The sequence below is a fragment of the Thalassophryne amazonica genome, chromosome 6 (assembly GCF_902500255.1).
Source record: "Thalassophryne amazonica chromosome 6, fThaAma1.1, whole genome shotgun sequence".
NCBI lineage: Eukaryota > Metazoa > Chordata > Actinopteri > Batrachoidiformes > Batrachoididae > Thalassophryne > Thalassophryne amazonica.
This window is the reverse complement of record NC_047108.1, coordinates 16,903,132-16,918,498: the sequence shown is the minus strand read 5'-3', so window position 1 is coordinate 16,918,498 and position 15,367 is coordinate 16,903,132. Positions and strand designations below refer to the sequence as shown.

The window sequence follows — 15,367 nt, the reverse complement described above, 5'->3', positions numbered from 1 at the left end:
TGAATGACAGATCTGGGCTTGCAGATTTACTTTACTACATTCAGAAGGATCTTATGTGTAAATATAAGTCATTTTTTGGTCCAAAGATCTGACTGCATTTATTTCAATGCAGGTCTACTTTAATGAGTTTCCGCCTCAGAGATTCTTCAGCTCAGCTCGTTTGTGTCACAAAGTGATGAGCAGTGACTTTAACGGGTCATTTTTGTACAACACCATCCTATCAAGAGCTTTTTAATCAGCTCTTTACAGTGGAGCAGTTTTCTGTAACTTGTTGATTATCTTGGATCTGCTCTGAAACGGGTTCTGTTATGTTTTGAGTTAGTAAATTTTCATAATTTTTCTCCCACCGTGAGGTGTTTTCAGTGCAGTCGTGCACCTTAATGAGCACCGTTATAGTTTTGTCACAATTATCATTTAAAAAAATGTCGTAACGGGAAACTATCTCCTCAGTATTCACGCAGAACACGTTTTTATTCAGAAAACTTTAAAGTCAAATTTAAACAAACATGCTCAGGGTTAAATAAGAGGCACCACCGAGGAAGAGGTCAAAGGTCAGCTGTTGGGATACAAGGTGCATAGAATAAATTGAACAAATCTCTAATGTAGAGAAAATGAGTTCAGACCGTTTGAAGGTTCAGTGGTGAAGCACAAACTTTAGCACATTAGCTGCTACTCAGTTTCATCAGAACTGACAAATTATAAGAATAAATATTTGTCTATAATTCATTGTCTTATGACTATTTAATGACAAAAAAAACTTTATCATGATTTTCTACAATAACATAAATATGTATTTTACTTTTATTTATTTTTGTCAGTTTGACTTTTGTTATAACAATGCAACTTTATTCTTGTAAAATTACTTTCTTAAAATTGTGACTTTATTTGCGTAACATTACAACCATTTAAAAAACAAAACAAAACATGGTATTAATCACTAACTCACCCATCTTCAACCGCTTATCCAGGATCGGGTTGCGGGGCGTCATTTTAATCTCAGATATTTTTACATGGATGTAAATCTATTTTGAAACCAACCAAATGGTTCATGTGACTTTTTCCTGCAGAAAAATCCTGTTTTAGGGACAGTAGTCCAAAATACAGTTGCATACGTTCTCATTTTCTAATTTTCTTTATAAAAAAAAATGTTTTCTTTAAATTTCAGTTTTATTAACTGATCCGTTGGTCACAAGGTGGTGGTTGTCTGATCTTCTGAGTGATCTAGTTTTTGACAAAGTGCACACGACGTAAAAACATACGTCAGTCTTCACTAGTGATTATCGGAAAAAATGCAGTAATTTGTCAGTGTGTAAAAATACTTCACCTATTTGGCGTAGAAAAATATTATTACTCTGTTACGTAAACATAAAAACATGATTCAGGATTCTGACATAAACACAAAAAAAAAAGAAGTGCAAAAAAGAACAAAGACGGAGACAGGAAGTGTTCGTGTTGCCACAGGCAACAAAATAAAGAACAAAAAAATTCAGAGGACAAATATTTGCAGTTATGTCTGAAATACTCTTGTTCTGATTAGGGCAGGGCCACTAAAAGGGGCGGGGCCAGGAAACAGCCCTTACCAAACATGGTTAAGTGGCGGGTTTTGCGCTCCTCGAGTCTTGCAGGGTCCTGGTTGAGACACTGAACCATGGATCACAGTGTGACATCACTTTGGTTTCTGAGGGCCGCCGTGCTGTTGAGCCAGGCACCGTCACAGTGTAGCCTGACTTTGGCGTCGACTGGATCGGCGAGGAGGATTCTGCCTCAGTGCCGCGAAGCCAGGCATTGCCAGGATCCGTCTGTCACAGTGTGGGGTTGTAAGGTCCCTGCTGCTGCGGTGCCACTGAGCCAGGCGCTGTTACAAAGGCTGCTGCTGAACCAGCCGCCGGTAATGGGGCAGGACTTTACTCTCAGGGAGGTAGAGCGCCATCTCCAGGGCAACGAGGATGGTGAACTCAAAGGAGATGAGCTCCCGCCTGCTGATCCGGAAACGCTCCTCCAGTTTCTACAAGGGGGGGTTAGAAACCCGTCTTAACAGCAGCCACTACAATGACGTGAAACTTTATCTAAACTAAGTGAAGTCACATGGACAGCAGAGGGCGCCGGATCTCTTCTTATGTTTCCAGGGAATTAAAGCAAAGTCAAGGAAAATACACTTTGTTGTGCAACATATGAATTATTTTAAAAATATTCATCCATCTATTTTCTAAACCCACTTACTCCAATTAGCAGTCATGGGGGGTGGAGCCTATGCCAGCAGTCACAGGGCGTGAGGCAGGTTCACCCTGGACAGGACTCCAGTCTGTCACAGGGTCACATACAGACAAACAAACACATTCACACCTACGGACAATTTAAAGTCTCCAGTCCATCTAACCTGCGCATCTTTGGATGTGGGAGGAAACTGGAGCACCCGGAGGGAACCTACACAAACACGGGGAGAACACGCAAACGCCACACAGGAAGACCACAGGTGGGAATCAAACCAATGACCATTTTGCTGTGAGGCAACAGTGCAAACCAATTGTTCAAATTTATTCCATAATACAATTTAAAAATATATATTTTGATGTGAAAAATTTCATCCTTGAATGATTGTTATTCAGTGGAGACATTTTGTCAGGATTTTGCCCATTCAGGGCCCTGGTCATAGTTTTATCGCCTTGCCTTGCTTCTGTTTTTGATTATTCTGTGTGTGGTTTCTGTTTTTCTTTACCTTTTGTGTTTTGTCATCTTTGTTATGCTCCGTTTATGATTAGTTTTGTTTCATTTATTTTCTGTGTATCACTTGGTTGCCATGAGTTTAGTTTTGTCTTAGTTCCTGTTGGCCTGTAGTTTGTTTTTCTTTATTGCTTGTTGTATTGCATTTGTATTCTTTTACTTGTGGTCCGTTTAGTTACTTCAGTCTTAGTTTAGTTCTGATTATCACATTTATTGTATTATGCTTTAGTCACTGGCTTTGGTTGGTATTTATCTTCAGTGTTTTCATCTGGTTGTGTTCCTTTAGTTATTTATTACTTTCTCTGTTTATCATTTATTCCTTGTTGTCCTTTGTTGAATTCTTATGTCTCTGGTTTAGTTTATGTCATTTATTTTCTGGTCAGCTTGTAATCAGTTATGGCATTTACTTTTATACTTAAATCTGTATCACTTATCTGTTTGTTTTGATCATATGTTGTATTATCTGTTAATTCCATTTTTGCCACCCGTGAGTTCTAGTTTAGTCTTTGCTTTTTATTTTTCTCATTGTGTTTGCGCTCAGTCTTTCACTGTAGTCATTAGTTGTTTTCTCTTATACGAGGTCTGTCAATAAAGTATAGGTCCTTTTTATTTTTTTCAAAAACTATATGGATTTCATTCATATGTTTTTACGTCAGACATGCTTGAACCCTCGTGCGCATGCGTGAGTTTTTCCACGCCTGTCGGTGACGTCATTCGCCTGTGAGCACTCCTTGTGGGAGGAATTCCTTTGTCTGAGAAGTTGCTGAGAGACTGGCGCTTTGTTTGATCAAAATTTTTTCTAAACCTGTGAGACACATCGAAGTGGACACGGTTCGAAAAATTAAGCTGGTTTTTGGTGAAAATTTTAACGGCTGTTGAGAGATTTTGAGGTGATACTGTTGTGTGTTGGGGGGGGCGTGGCTGGATGTTTTGGTGTTCTTTTCTTTTCTTTGCTCTCCAGGTGGCATGAGGGCTGATTTGTCTGTGAAGAAGGTGCTGGCTGAAGAGTCTTCACCCTCATTAACATCATGGAAAGCACCTGTGAGTGGTGCTCACGTGCAACCTGGACGACTTGCAGCTGAAGCAGATAATTGGATGGTGTTCTGCATTTAAGTCATGTGTGATTCAAGCAGAACTGCCGGGAACTCGACCTTGTGACGTTCGTTTGTGAGACGCTGAGGACCGCGCCTGGGTTTTGACACATCGAGCCCGTGAAGCGGGGAGGGGTGAGGACACATGCTGTCAGCACACACGAAAGGTAATTGAGTGTTTGAGTAGTTGTTGATAGTGGCTTGGTGTTTTGTTGCACAGTATACTGGAATTGTGAAGAGAATTGTGCAGTTTGCTTCTCACTGCTGTGGCGTGAAGGATAAGTGATCCTCCACTTGTTGTGAGAAGCTGCTCATTTGCATAAAGTAAAAAAAAAAGGACACTGACCTGAGTGTGTTGCTGATAGCGTGTGTTTATTGGAAGATATAGTTGTATCTGTTGCCCCATCCCCGTGGAGACGGTGCCTGCTCCCAGACTACCAATAACCAGCAAAAATCTAATTAAGCATAAAAATTCAAAAAGAAAAAATAATATAGCACCTTCAACTGCACCACAGACTAAAATAGTTAAATGTGGTCTATTAAACATTAGGTCTCTCTCTTCTAAGTCCCTGTTGGTAAATGATATAATAATTGATCAACATATTGATTTATTCTGCCTAACAGAAACCTGGTTACAGCAGGATGAATATGTTAGTTTAAATGAGTCAACACCCCCGAGTCACACTAACTGTCAGAATGCTCGTAGCACGGGCCGGGGTGGAGGATTAGCAGCAATCTTCCATTCCAGCTTATTAATTAATCCAAAACCCAGACAGAGCTTTAATTCATTTGAAAGCTTGTCTCTTAGTCTTGTCCATCCAAATTGGAAGTCCCAAAAACCAGTTTTATTTGTTACTATCTATCGTCCACCTGGTCGTTACTGTGAGTTTCTCTGTGAATTTTCAGACCTTTTGTCTGACTTAGTGCTTAGCTCAGATAAGATAATTATAGTGGGCGATTTTAACATCCACACAGATACTGAGAATGACAGCCTCAACACTGCATTTAATCTATTATTAGACTCTATTGGCTTCGCTCAAAAAGTAAATGAGTCCACCCACCACTTTAATCATATCTTAGATCTTGTTCTGACTTATGGTATGGAAATAGAAGACTTAACAGTATTCCCTGAAAACTCCCTTCTGTCTGATCATTTCTTAATAACATTTACATTTACTCTGATGGACTACCCAGCAGTGGGGAATAAGTTTCATTACACTAGAAGTCTTTCAGAAAGCGCTGTAACTAGGTTTAAGGATATGATTCTTTCTTTATGTTCTCTAATGCCATATACCAACACAGTGCAGAATAGCTACCTAAACTCTGTAAGGGAGATAGAGTATCTCGTCAATAGTTTTACATCCTCATTGAAGACAACTTTGGATGCTGTAGCTCCTCTGAAAAAGAGAGCTTTAAATCAGAAGTGTCTGACTCCGTGGTATAACTCACAAACTCGTAGCTTAAAGCAGATAACCCGTAAGTTGGAGAGGAAATGGCGTCTCACTAATTTAGAAGATCTTCATTTAGCCTGGAAAAAGAGTCTGTTGCTCTATAAAAAAGCCCTCCGTAAAGCTAGGACATCTTTCTACTCATCACTAATTGAAGAAAATAAGAACAACCCCAGGTTTCTTTTCAGCACTGTAGCCAGGCTGACAAAGAGTCAGAGCTCTATTGAGCTGAGTATTCCATTAACTTTAACTAGTAATGACTTCATGACTTTCTTTGCTAACAAAATTTTAACTATTAGAGAAAAAATTACTCATAACCATCCCAAAGACGTATCGTTATCTTTGGCTGCTTTCAGTGATGCCGGTATTTGGTTAGACTCTTTCTCTCCGATTGTTCTGTCTGAGTTATTCTCATTAGTTACTTCATCCAAACCATCAACATGTTTATTAGACCCCATTCCTACCAGGCTGCTCAAGGAAGCCCTACCATTATTTAATGCTTCGATCTTAAATATGATCAATCTATCTTTGTTAGTTGGCTATGTACCACAGGCTTTTAAGGTGGCAGTAATTAAACCATTACTCAAAAAGCCATCACTTGACCCAGCTATCTTAGCTAATTATAGGCCAATCTCCAACCTTCCTTTTCTCTCAAAAATTCTTGAAAGGGTAGTTGTAAAACAGCTAACTGATCATCTGCAGAGGAATGGTCTATTTGAAGAGTTTCAGTCAGGTTTTAGAATTCATCATAGTACAGAAACAGCATTAGTGAAGGTTACAAATGATCTTCTTATGGCCTCGGACAGTGGACTCATCTCTGTGCTTGTTCTGTTAGATCTCAGTGCTGCTTTTGATACTGTTGACCATAAAATTTTATTACAGAGATTGGAGCATGCTATAGGTATTAAAGGCACTGCACTGCGGTGGTTTGAATCATATTTGTCTAATAGATTACAATTTGTTCATGTAAATGGGGAATCTTCTTCACAGACTAAAGTTAATTATGGAGTTCCACAAGGTTCTGTGCTAGGACCAATTTTATTCACTTTATACATGCTTCCCTTAGGCAGTATTATTAGACGGTATTGCTTAAATTTTCATTGTTACGCAGATGATACCCAGCTTTATCTATCCATGAAGCCAGAGGACACACACCAATTAGCTAAACTGCAGGATTGTCTTACAGACATAAGGACATGGATGACCTCTAATTTCCTGCTTTTAAACTCAGATAAAACTGAAGTTATTGTACTTGGCCCCACAAATCTTAGAGACATGGTGTCTAACCAGATCCTTACTCTGGATGGCATTACCCTGACCTCTAGTAATACTGTGAGAAATCTTGGAGTCATTTTTGATCAGGATATGTCATTCAAAGCGCATATTAAACAAATTTGTAGGACTGCCTTTTTGCATTTACGCAATATCTCTAAAATTAGAAAGGTCTTGTCTCAGAGTGATGCTGAAAAACTAATTCATGCATTTATTTCCTCTAGGCTGGACTATTGTAATTCATTATTATCAGGTTGTCCTAAAAGTTCCCTAAAAAGCCTTCAGTTAATTCAAAATGCTGCAGCTAGAGTGCTGACGGGGACTAGAAGGAGAGAGCATATCTCACCCATATTGGCCTCTCTTCATTGGCTTCCTGTTAATTCTAGAATAGAATTTAAAATTCTTCTTCTTACTTATAAGGTTTTGAATAATCAGGTCCCATCTTATCTTAGGGACCTCGTAGTACCATATTACCCCAATAGAGCGCTTCGCTCTCAGACTGCAGGCTTACTTGTAGTTCCTAGGGTTTGTAAGAGTAGAATGGGAGGCAGAGCCTTCAGCTTTCAGGCTCCTCTCCTGTGGAACCAGCTCCCAATTCAGATCAGGGAGACAGACACCCTCTCTACTTTTAAGATTAGGCTTAAAACTTTCCTTTTTGCTAAAGCTTATAGTTAGGGCTGGATCAGGTGACCCTGAACCATCCCTTAGTTATGCTGCTATAGACGTAGACTGCTGGGGGGTTCCCATGATGCACTGTTTCTTTTTCTTTCTGCTCTGTATGCACCACTCTGCATTTAATCATTAGTGATCGATCTCTGCTCCCCTCCACAGCATGTCTTTTTCCTGGTTCTCTCCCTCAGCCCCAACCAGTCCCAGCAGAAGACTGCCCCTCCCTGAGCCTGGTTCTGCTGGAGGTTTCTTCCTGTTAAAAGGGAGTTTTTCCTTCCCACTGTAGCCAAGTGCTTGCTCACAGGGGGTCGTTTTGACCGTTGGGGTTTTACATAATTATTGTATGGCCTTGCCTTACAATATGAAGCGCCTTGGGGCAACTGATTGTTGTGATTTGGCGCTATATAAAAAAAAAATTGATTGATTGAATTGATTGATTACCTCACCTTCTCTTTGCTTCACAGAGAATCAGTTTGTCGTGTCCACCTGGGGGGTGTTTGGCGGTGGTAGGAAGTCCAGGAGCGCCGGCTTTAATCCTTGCGGGCGCTGGAGAGCGAGCCACGAATCACTCCACCAGAGGGACGTTGTTTTTATGTTTTTACACTTTTAAGCACAGGTGAATAATAAATAGTTTCTGTTTGGAACCGCTCTGGTTATTTTTAGCGCTGGGTCCTGTCTGACGCAGGTCCGCTCCTCAACCCGCGTCGACACATAACAGATACTGTCGCTTTAAGGACTTCCCACGGAGCGAGACGTCGTGCAGCACTCCCAGGCGCCGTCGTCAGCCTGTTTCAAGCTGAAAACCTCCACATTTCAGGCTCTATTGATCCAGGACGTCGTGAGAGAACAGAGAAGTTTCAGAAGAAGTCGGTTTCAGCATTTTATCCGGATATTCCACTGTTAAAGGAGATTTTTTTAATGAAAGACGTGCGGGCGGATTGCAGCGTCGGCTCGCAGCCGCTGCGACGCTCCGCCACAGGAAAAACACCTCTGTTGGAAGCCTTAAGGACAAGTTGGAACATGTCCAGCTGTTAAACAATTTCTCATATACTCACTCCACTGAAAGCCATCAAAAGCCGCCTGGATTTTACAAATGGTTATCAACACGGTGTTTTTCCTGTGCCGCTGCACCGCGCCGGCTGCGTCCCGACGCGCGGACCCGTCCGCACGTCTTTCATTAAAAAAATCTCCTTTAACAGTGGAATATCCGGATAAAATGCTGAAACCGACTTCTTCTGAAACTTCTCTGTTCTCTCACGACGTCCTGGATCAATAGAGCCTGAAATGTGGAGGTTTTCAGCTTGAAACAGGCTGACGACAGCGCCTGGGACCGCTGCACGACATCTCGCTCCGTGGGAAGTCCTTAAAGCGACAGTATCACCTCAAAATCTCTCATCAGCCGTTAAAATTTACACCGAAAACCAGCTTAATTTTTCGAACCGTGTCCACTTCAATGTGTCTCACAGGTTTAGAAAAAATTTTGATCAAACAAAGCGCCAGTCTCTCAGCAACTTCTCAGACAAAGGAATTCCGACGAGGGGCTGGACGACTCCTCCCACAAGGAGTGCTTGCTCACAGGCGAATGACGTCACCGACAGGCGTGGAAAAACTCACGCATGCGCACGAGGGTTCAAGCATGTCTGACGTAAAAACATATGAATGAAATCCATATATTTTTTGAAAAAAATAAAAAGGACCTATACTTTATTGACAGCCCTCGTACTTTAGCCATGTGGTGAGTTCTGTCTTAGTTAAGTTTCTACATTTTATTTTCTGTGGTATTCAGTTCTTTTTGTCTGTTTGGTTGTGGGTGGGGCCACTTACACTCAGTTGTTTCGTCTGTCACACCCACCTTTTTTCCCTGTCTTGCTGGCCACGCCCCTTCTAGAATCTTCCTCACACCTGCTTCACATCTCGTCTGATTACTCCCCTGGTATTTAAGCCCTCACTTTCTCTCTGTCCCCTGCCAGTTTGTTGATCGTGTATCTCATCCTTGCATCCAGTTTCTGCCTTGTTTGCCTGGTGATTTTGACCTTGCTTGTTTATTCAACCTCCGCCACGCCGTGAACCTGACTTAAAAAAATTCACTGATTGTTTTGTGTCTGTGAGTACGCATGCACGCGCACACACACACACACACACTTAAAAAAACAATCACGCTTTTTATGCAGCAAAAACATCACATTCTAAATTAATGAAATAAAAATAAAAAACAACAAAATGAAATATCATAAATACAGAAACGGATTTGTATTTATATATAAGTGTTGAACATCTTGAAAGGACATGTTGCATGTGTTTTAACGTCCCACTTAGCAAGACAGCATAAAAGTACTCATGACTGTAAGTCTTTCTGCACACATATGCTAATAATTAGTGATCTCTGATGTACTTTCTTCCTCTTACTCTGAGCATTAGCAGGTGCATTTCCGGAAAACATCTCACTCTGCAATTCTCTGCATTTTTCGGCGTGTGACGCACATTTTAGAATGCGCAGAAACATCTTGCTGACTGACACACCGAAGGAATGAACCTGCTCCGTCCAAAAAATGAAGCTTCTGAGCTTTCATTTGAAAGTGATGGCTCGGATTTACAGACAAGAGACGACACAATTCACCCCGAAAAACTTTAACTTCTTCAGAGTGTCGGATTTTGAAACCTAAAGTGTGGTGACGAGCTGTTTGTGTGGATGCTGGTTTGTTGAAGCTGTGTATATATACTCAACAAAAATATAAACGCAACACTTTTGGTTTTGCTCCCATTTTGTATGAGATGAACTCAAAGATCTAAAACTTTTTCCACATACACAATATCACCATTTCCCTCAAATGTTGTTCACAAACCAGTCTAAATCTGTGATAGTGAGCACTTCTCCTTTGCTGAGATAATCCATCCCACCTCACAGGTGTGCCATATCAAGATGCTGATTAGACACCATGATTAGTGCACAGGTGTGCCTTAGACTGCCCACAATAAAAGGCCACTCTGAAAGGTGCAGTTTTGTTTTATTGGGGGGGGGATACCAGTCAGTATCTGGTGTGACCACCATTTGCCTCATGCAGTGCAACACATCTCCTTCGCATCATCCGTGAAGAGAACACCTCTCCAACGTGCCAAACGCCAGCGAATGTGAGCATTTGCCCACTCAAGTCAGTTACGACGACGAACTGGAGTCAGGTCGAGACCCCGATGAGGACGACGAGCATGCAGATGAGCTTCCCTGAGACGGTTTCTGACAGTTTGTGCAAAAATTCTTTGGTTATGCAAACCGATTGTTTCAGCAGCTGTCCGAGTGGCTGGTCTCAGACGATCTTGGAGGTGAACATGCTGGATGTGGAGGTCCTGGGCTGGTGTGGTTACACGTGGTCTGCGGTTGTGAGGCTGGTTGGATGTACTGCCAAATTCTCTGAAACGACTTTGGAGACGGCTTATGGTAGAGAAATGAACATTCAATACACGAGCAACAGCTCTGGTTGACATTCCTGCTGTCAGCATGTCAATTGCACGCTCCCTCAAATCTTGCGACATCTGTGGCATTGTGCTGTGTGATAAAACTGCACCTTTCAGAGTGGCCTTTTATTGTGGGCAGTCTAAGGCACACCTGTGCACTAATCATGGTGTCTAATCAGCATCTTGATATGGCACACCTGTGAGGTGGGATGGATTATCTCAGCAAAGGAGAAGTGCTCACTATCACAGATTTAGACTGGTTTGTGAACAATATTTGAGAGAAATGGTGATATTGTGTATGTGGAAAAAGTTTTAGATCTTTGAGTTCATCTCATACAAAATGGGAGCAAAACCAAAAGTGTAGATGCAGGACATCTGACACTGTTTTTAACAGACTGCCTGGACACAGAAATGGATTTGTTATATTGGAAAAAGTCGGAATACATTATTTCCAGGAGGTGATGGACTTTACATGCCACAATCAGAGAACTGAAGGTGGAGCTGCAGCCAGTGATCTCGTGTGTGTGCGTGGGGGCTTTGATCCTGTGGAGTTTACATTTGGAAATACATCAACCTCTGGGTGAGTCTGGCATGTTCAGGATTTTACCCCTTTTGTGACAAGCTTTTTTATTTTTACTTTGAGTGTGAATTTTGTGCTGGAATGTGTGTGTGTGAGTGTGTGTGTGCGCAACTGATGACATGTAGCAGGTCCTGCCGCTGTGAACATGAACATTAGTTAACCCCTAAAATGTAAATCAGCTGCAAATCATGAATTGCAAAACATGAATACTGAAAAAATATCTCCCAAAACGTGAACGTGGGTCTCACAAAACGTAACTATCATTCATAATATATATATATGTTTTTTCAGTTGAAGTAGTTCATGGATTTCAGTTTACGGGTCAATTACTGCAGGAAATCTTGATCGCAAACCTGATCACTGCAAAAATTATTATTATTTTTGCAGCTTTCGCTTCTGGATTCAAGCACCCGGTTCCGCTCGGTGTGTCCCACTCCGGAGACAGTGTCAGGTGAGGACTTTGACTGGGACAATCCACCTGTCAAACTCATAGAGAACACAAACCTCCCCCTCCGGTAAACGGCTCAATAATCTTAAGAGAAACATTGTAGAAAAACAAATAACACTAGTTTCTAACCTCAGGAAGGTAGACAACGAGCTACATTATTTTTATCCATATGAACTGTCCTCTGAGCTGGAAAAATAACATTGATCTGAACAAGCAGGTGGCGGAAAAAAGAGAAGCTTAGGGACCGTCTACAAAGTGCAAAAACAAGACACCAGAAAAATATTCAATAAATTCCTGTGTGGTGTCACCGAATTGACTGAATACATCAAAGGCCTCCTGCTGGTTATACTACACACACTCGGTTTGGAAAAATGTGCAAAAATTGAATCTGAGTGGATTTTTTTTAAACATTAAAATAGGTCATAAAATGAGCAATAAAATTCACTAACTCACGAAAATTAAATTTTTGCACATTTTTCTAAACTGAGTGCTGCAGTATAACCAGCAGGAGACCACTGATGTGTGCAGTGAATTTTGAGTCACTACACCGAGCTGCTGGGATCAGCTCCTCAGGCTGTAGTGTGCCCCCCCAAATAAATAAAAAATAATAATCATCATTTTTGCGGTGATCGGGTTTGTGATTAAGGTTTCCTGCAGTAATTGACCCGTAAACTGAAATCCATAAACTACTTAAACTGAAAAACATATATATATTATGAATGATATTCAGGTTGTGCGAGACCCGCGTTCATGTTTTGGGAGAAATGTTTTCAGTATTCACATTTTGCAATTAACGGTTTGCGGATAATTCACGATTTGCAGCTGATTCATGTTTTGGGGTTTGCAACATCTCCACGGCGTTTTTTTCCCCGGCAACATATGTATTTTTTGTTTTTTTTAGATTTTATTGATAAGAACACTTAATTAATCGTGCACAAAACTGAGCCTCAAACAGAGATTATTATCCGGTTGTTAAGCGCTGACGTAATGCATCACGTGATAAATCTGTTTCCAGGTCCAAAGACCTCCAAGTTTACAATTAAAGTTACGTCTGTTTTATCCTTTTAAGGATTTACAGTTTAAGTTTAGTTTGTGTTTACATTGTGTGCAAACCTCCGTCCCTCCCTTCTCCGCCTACACCTCCGTTAACCGCATTCATCTGGTTCTGTGGTCAGAACACTTAATAAAACTTTTTTTTCTTTTACTTTATATATTTTATTATGCACAGGTAAAATATACATGTCTGTTTGTTAATAAAAAATTATTTATTAAAATAAACAGGACGTGAAAGTGCAAACTTGACTTTCTCCCCAAATGACATGAACAGGAAGCAATCGCAGCAACTCCCATTGAAAATAATGGAGAAACAACCTGAGCGTCTGACATTTTTACATAAAACAAACACAGTAACAACGTCTAAAAACCCAGTTAATATATCCAGGAGAGTTTTAGGCACAATATACAAAGAGTTTTATGTTGCAATGTTAATGCTGTTGTCCGTGTGCAGCGGTTAAAGTGCAGCCTGATCAGATTGTCTCAGTGCAGTTCTCAATGTTAATGACAGCGCGCCTTTTTTGTTTGGAGCCGGAAGTTGAAAATCACATGATGCGTTATGTCACACTTAACAACCGGATTGACAGACTGCTTTTATGGCTCATGGCCATACAGGTGCACGAAACCTTCTCAGAGGTGCAGCTTTTACCGTGACTGCATCAAAATGAACAGTTTTCACTTAAGAACGAGTCGTCATAACACGACATCACACTTATGGAAACTGTGGAATTAATCTGTGCCTCAGTTCTTAACATTATCAGCTACATTCCATTGAAGCGCATGCTGGGATGCTTCTAGCAGCGACGTCACTTATCAGAAACACTCGAGTATTCACGAATACTTTGTTTTCAGATGTCTCTGTAACTGTTTGTTGTGAATGCAGTATACTTTGAAACCGGTCACGGAAGTGCACAAAGTACAACCCCTGGCAATAATTATGGAATCACCGGCCTCGGAGTATCTTCATTCAGTTGTTTAATTTTGTAGAAAAAAAGCAGATCACAGACATGACACAAAACTAAAGTCATTTCAAATGGCAACTTCCTGGCTTTAAGAAACACTATAAGAAATCAGGAAAAAAATTGTGGCAGTCAGTAACGGTTACTTTTTTAGACCAAGCAGAGGTAAAAAAATATGGACTCACTCAATTCTGAGGAAAAAATTATGGAATCACCCTGCAAATTTTCATCCCCAAAACTAACACCTGCATGAAATCACATCTGCTCATTAGTCTGCATCTAAAAAGGAGTGATCACACCTTGGAGAGCTGTTGCACCAAGTGGACTGACATGAATCATGGCTCCAACACGAGATATGTCAATTGAAACAAAGGAGAGGATTATCAAACTCTTAAAAGAGGGTAAATCATCACGCAATGTTGCAAAAGACGTTGGTTGTTCACAGTCAGCTGTGTCTAAACTCTGGACCAAATACAAACAACATGGGAAGGTTGTTAAAGGCAAACATACTAGTAGACAAAGGAAGACATCAAAGCGTCAAGACAGAAAACTTAAAGCAATATGTCTCAAAAATAAAAAATGCACAACAAAACAAATGAGGAACAAATGGGAGGAAACTGGAGTCAACGTCTGTGACCAAACTGTAAGAAACTGCCTAAGGAAATGGGATTTACATACAGAAAAGCTAAACGAAAGCCATCATTAACACCTGAACAGAAAAAAACAAGGTTACAATGGGCTAAGGAAAAGCAATCGTGGACTGTGGATGACTGGATGAAAGTCATATTCAGTGATGAATCTCGAATCTGCATTGGGCAAGGTGAAGATGCTGGAACATTTGTTTGGTGCCGTTCCAATGAGATTTATAAAGATGACTGCTTGAAGAGAACATGTAAATTTCCACAGTCATTGATGATATGGGGCTGCATGTCAGGTAAAGGCACTGGGGAGATGGCTGTCATTACATCATCAATAAATGCACAAGTTTACGTTGATATTTTGGACACTTTTCTTATCCCATCAATTGAAAGGATGTTTGGGGATGATGAAATCGTTTTTCAAGATGATAATGCATCTTGCCATAGAGAAAAAACTGTGAAAACATTCCTTGCAAAAAGACACATAGGGTCAATGTCATGGCCTGCAAATAGTCCGGATCTTAATCCAATTGAAAATCTTTGGAGGAAGTTGAAGAAAATGGTCCATGACAAGGCTCCAACCTGCAAAGCTGATCTGGTGACAGCAATCAGAGAAAGTTGGAGCCAGATTGATGAAGAGTACTGTTTGTCACTCATTAAGTCCATGCCTCAGAGACTGCAAGCTGTTATAAAAGCCAGAGGTGGTGCAACAAAATACTAGTGATGTGTTGGAGCGTTCTTTTGTTTTTCATGATTCCATAATTTTTTCCTCAGAGTTGAGTGATTCGATATTTTTTTTTTCCCTCTGCTTGGTCTAAAAAAGTAACCTTTACTGACTGCCACAATTTTTTTTCCTGATTTCTTATAGTGTTTCTTAAAGCCAGAAAGTTGCCATTTGAAATGACTTTAGTTTTGTGTCATGTCTGTGATCTGCTTTTTTTCTACAAAATTAAACAACTGAATGAACATCCTCCGAGGCTGGTGATTCCATAATTTTTGCCAGGGGTTGTAATCCTGGTGGATCATCGGATGGTCACT

At 40.7% G+C, this 15,367-nt stretch overlaps 1 protein-coding gene across 2 annotated transcripts in view; it reads right to left on the bottom strand.

Moving 5' to 3' along the window:
• The window catches only part of cables2b (Cdk5 and Abl enzyme substrate 2b), an 84,136-nt gene continuing 68,769 nt past the window's right edge, over nt 1–15,367 (bottom strand). Inside the window, exons 10-11 of one of the 2 annotated variants that reach the window (XM_034171806.1) lie at nt 2,378–2,424; nt 1–2,005 (exon numbers count right to left, since the gene is read on the bottom strand). In XM_034171806.1, coding sequence (XP_034027697.1) covers nt 1,765–2,005; nt 2,378–2,424 — 288 coding nt within the window. In that variant the 3' untranslated portion in view covers nt 1–1,764. The remainder of the gene's footprint in view (nt 2,006–2,377; nt 2,425–15,367) is intronic. The other variant, XM_034171807.1, reaches the window with a different exon arrangement.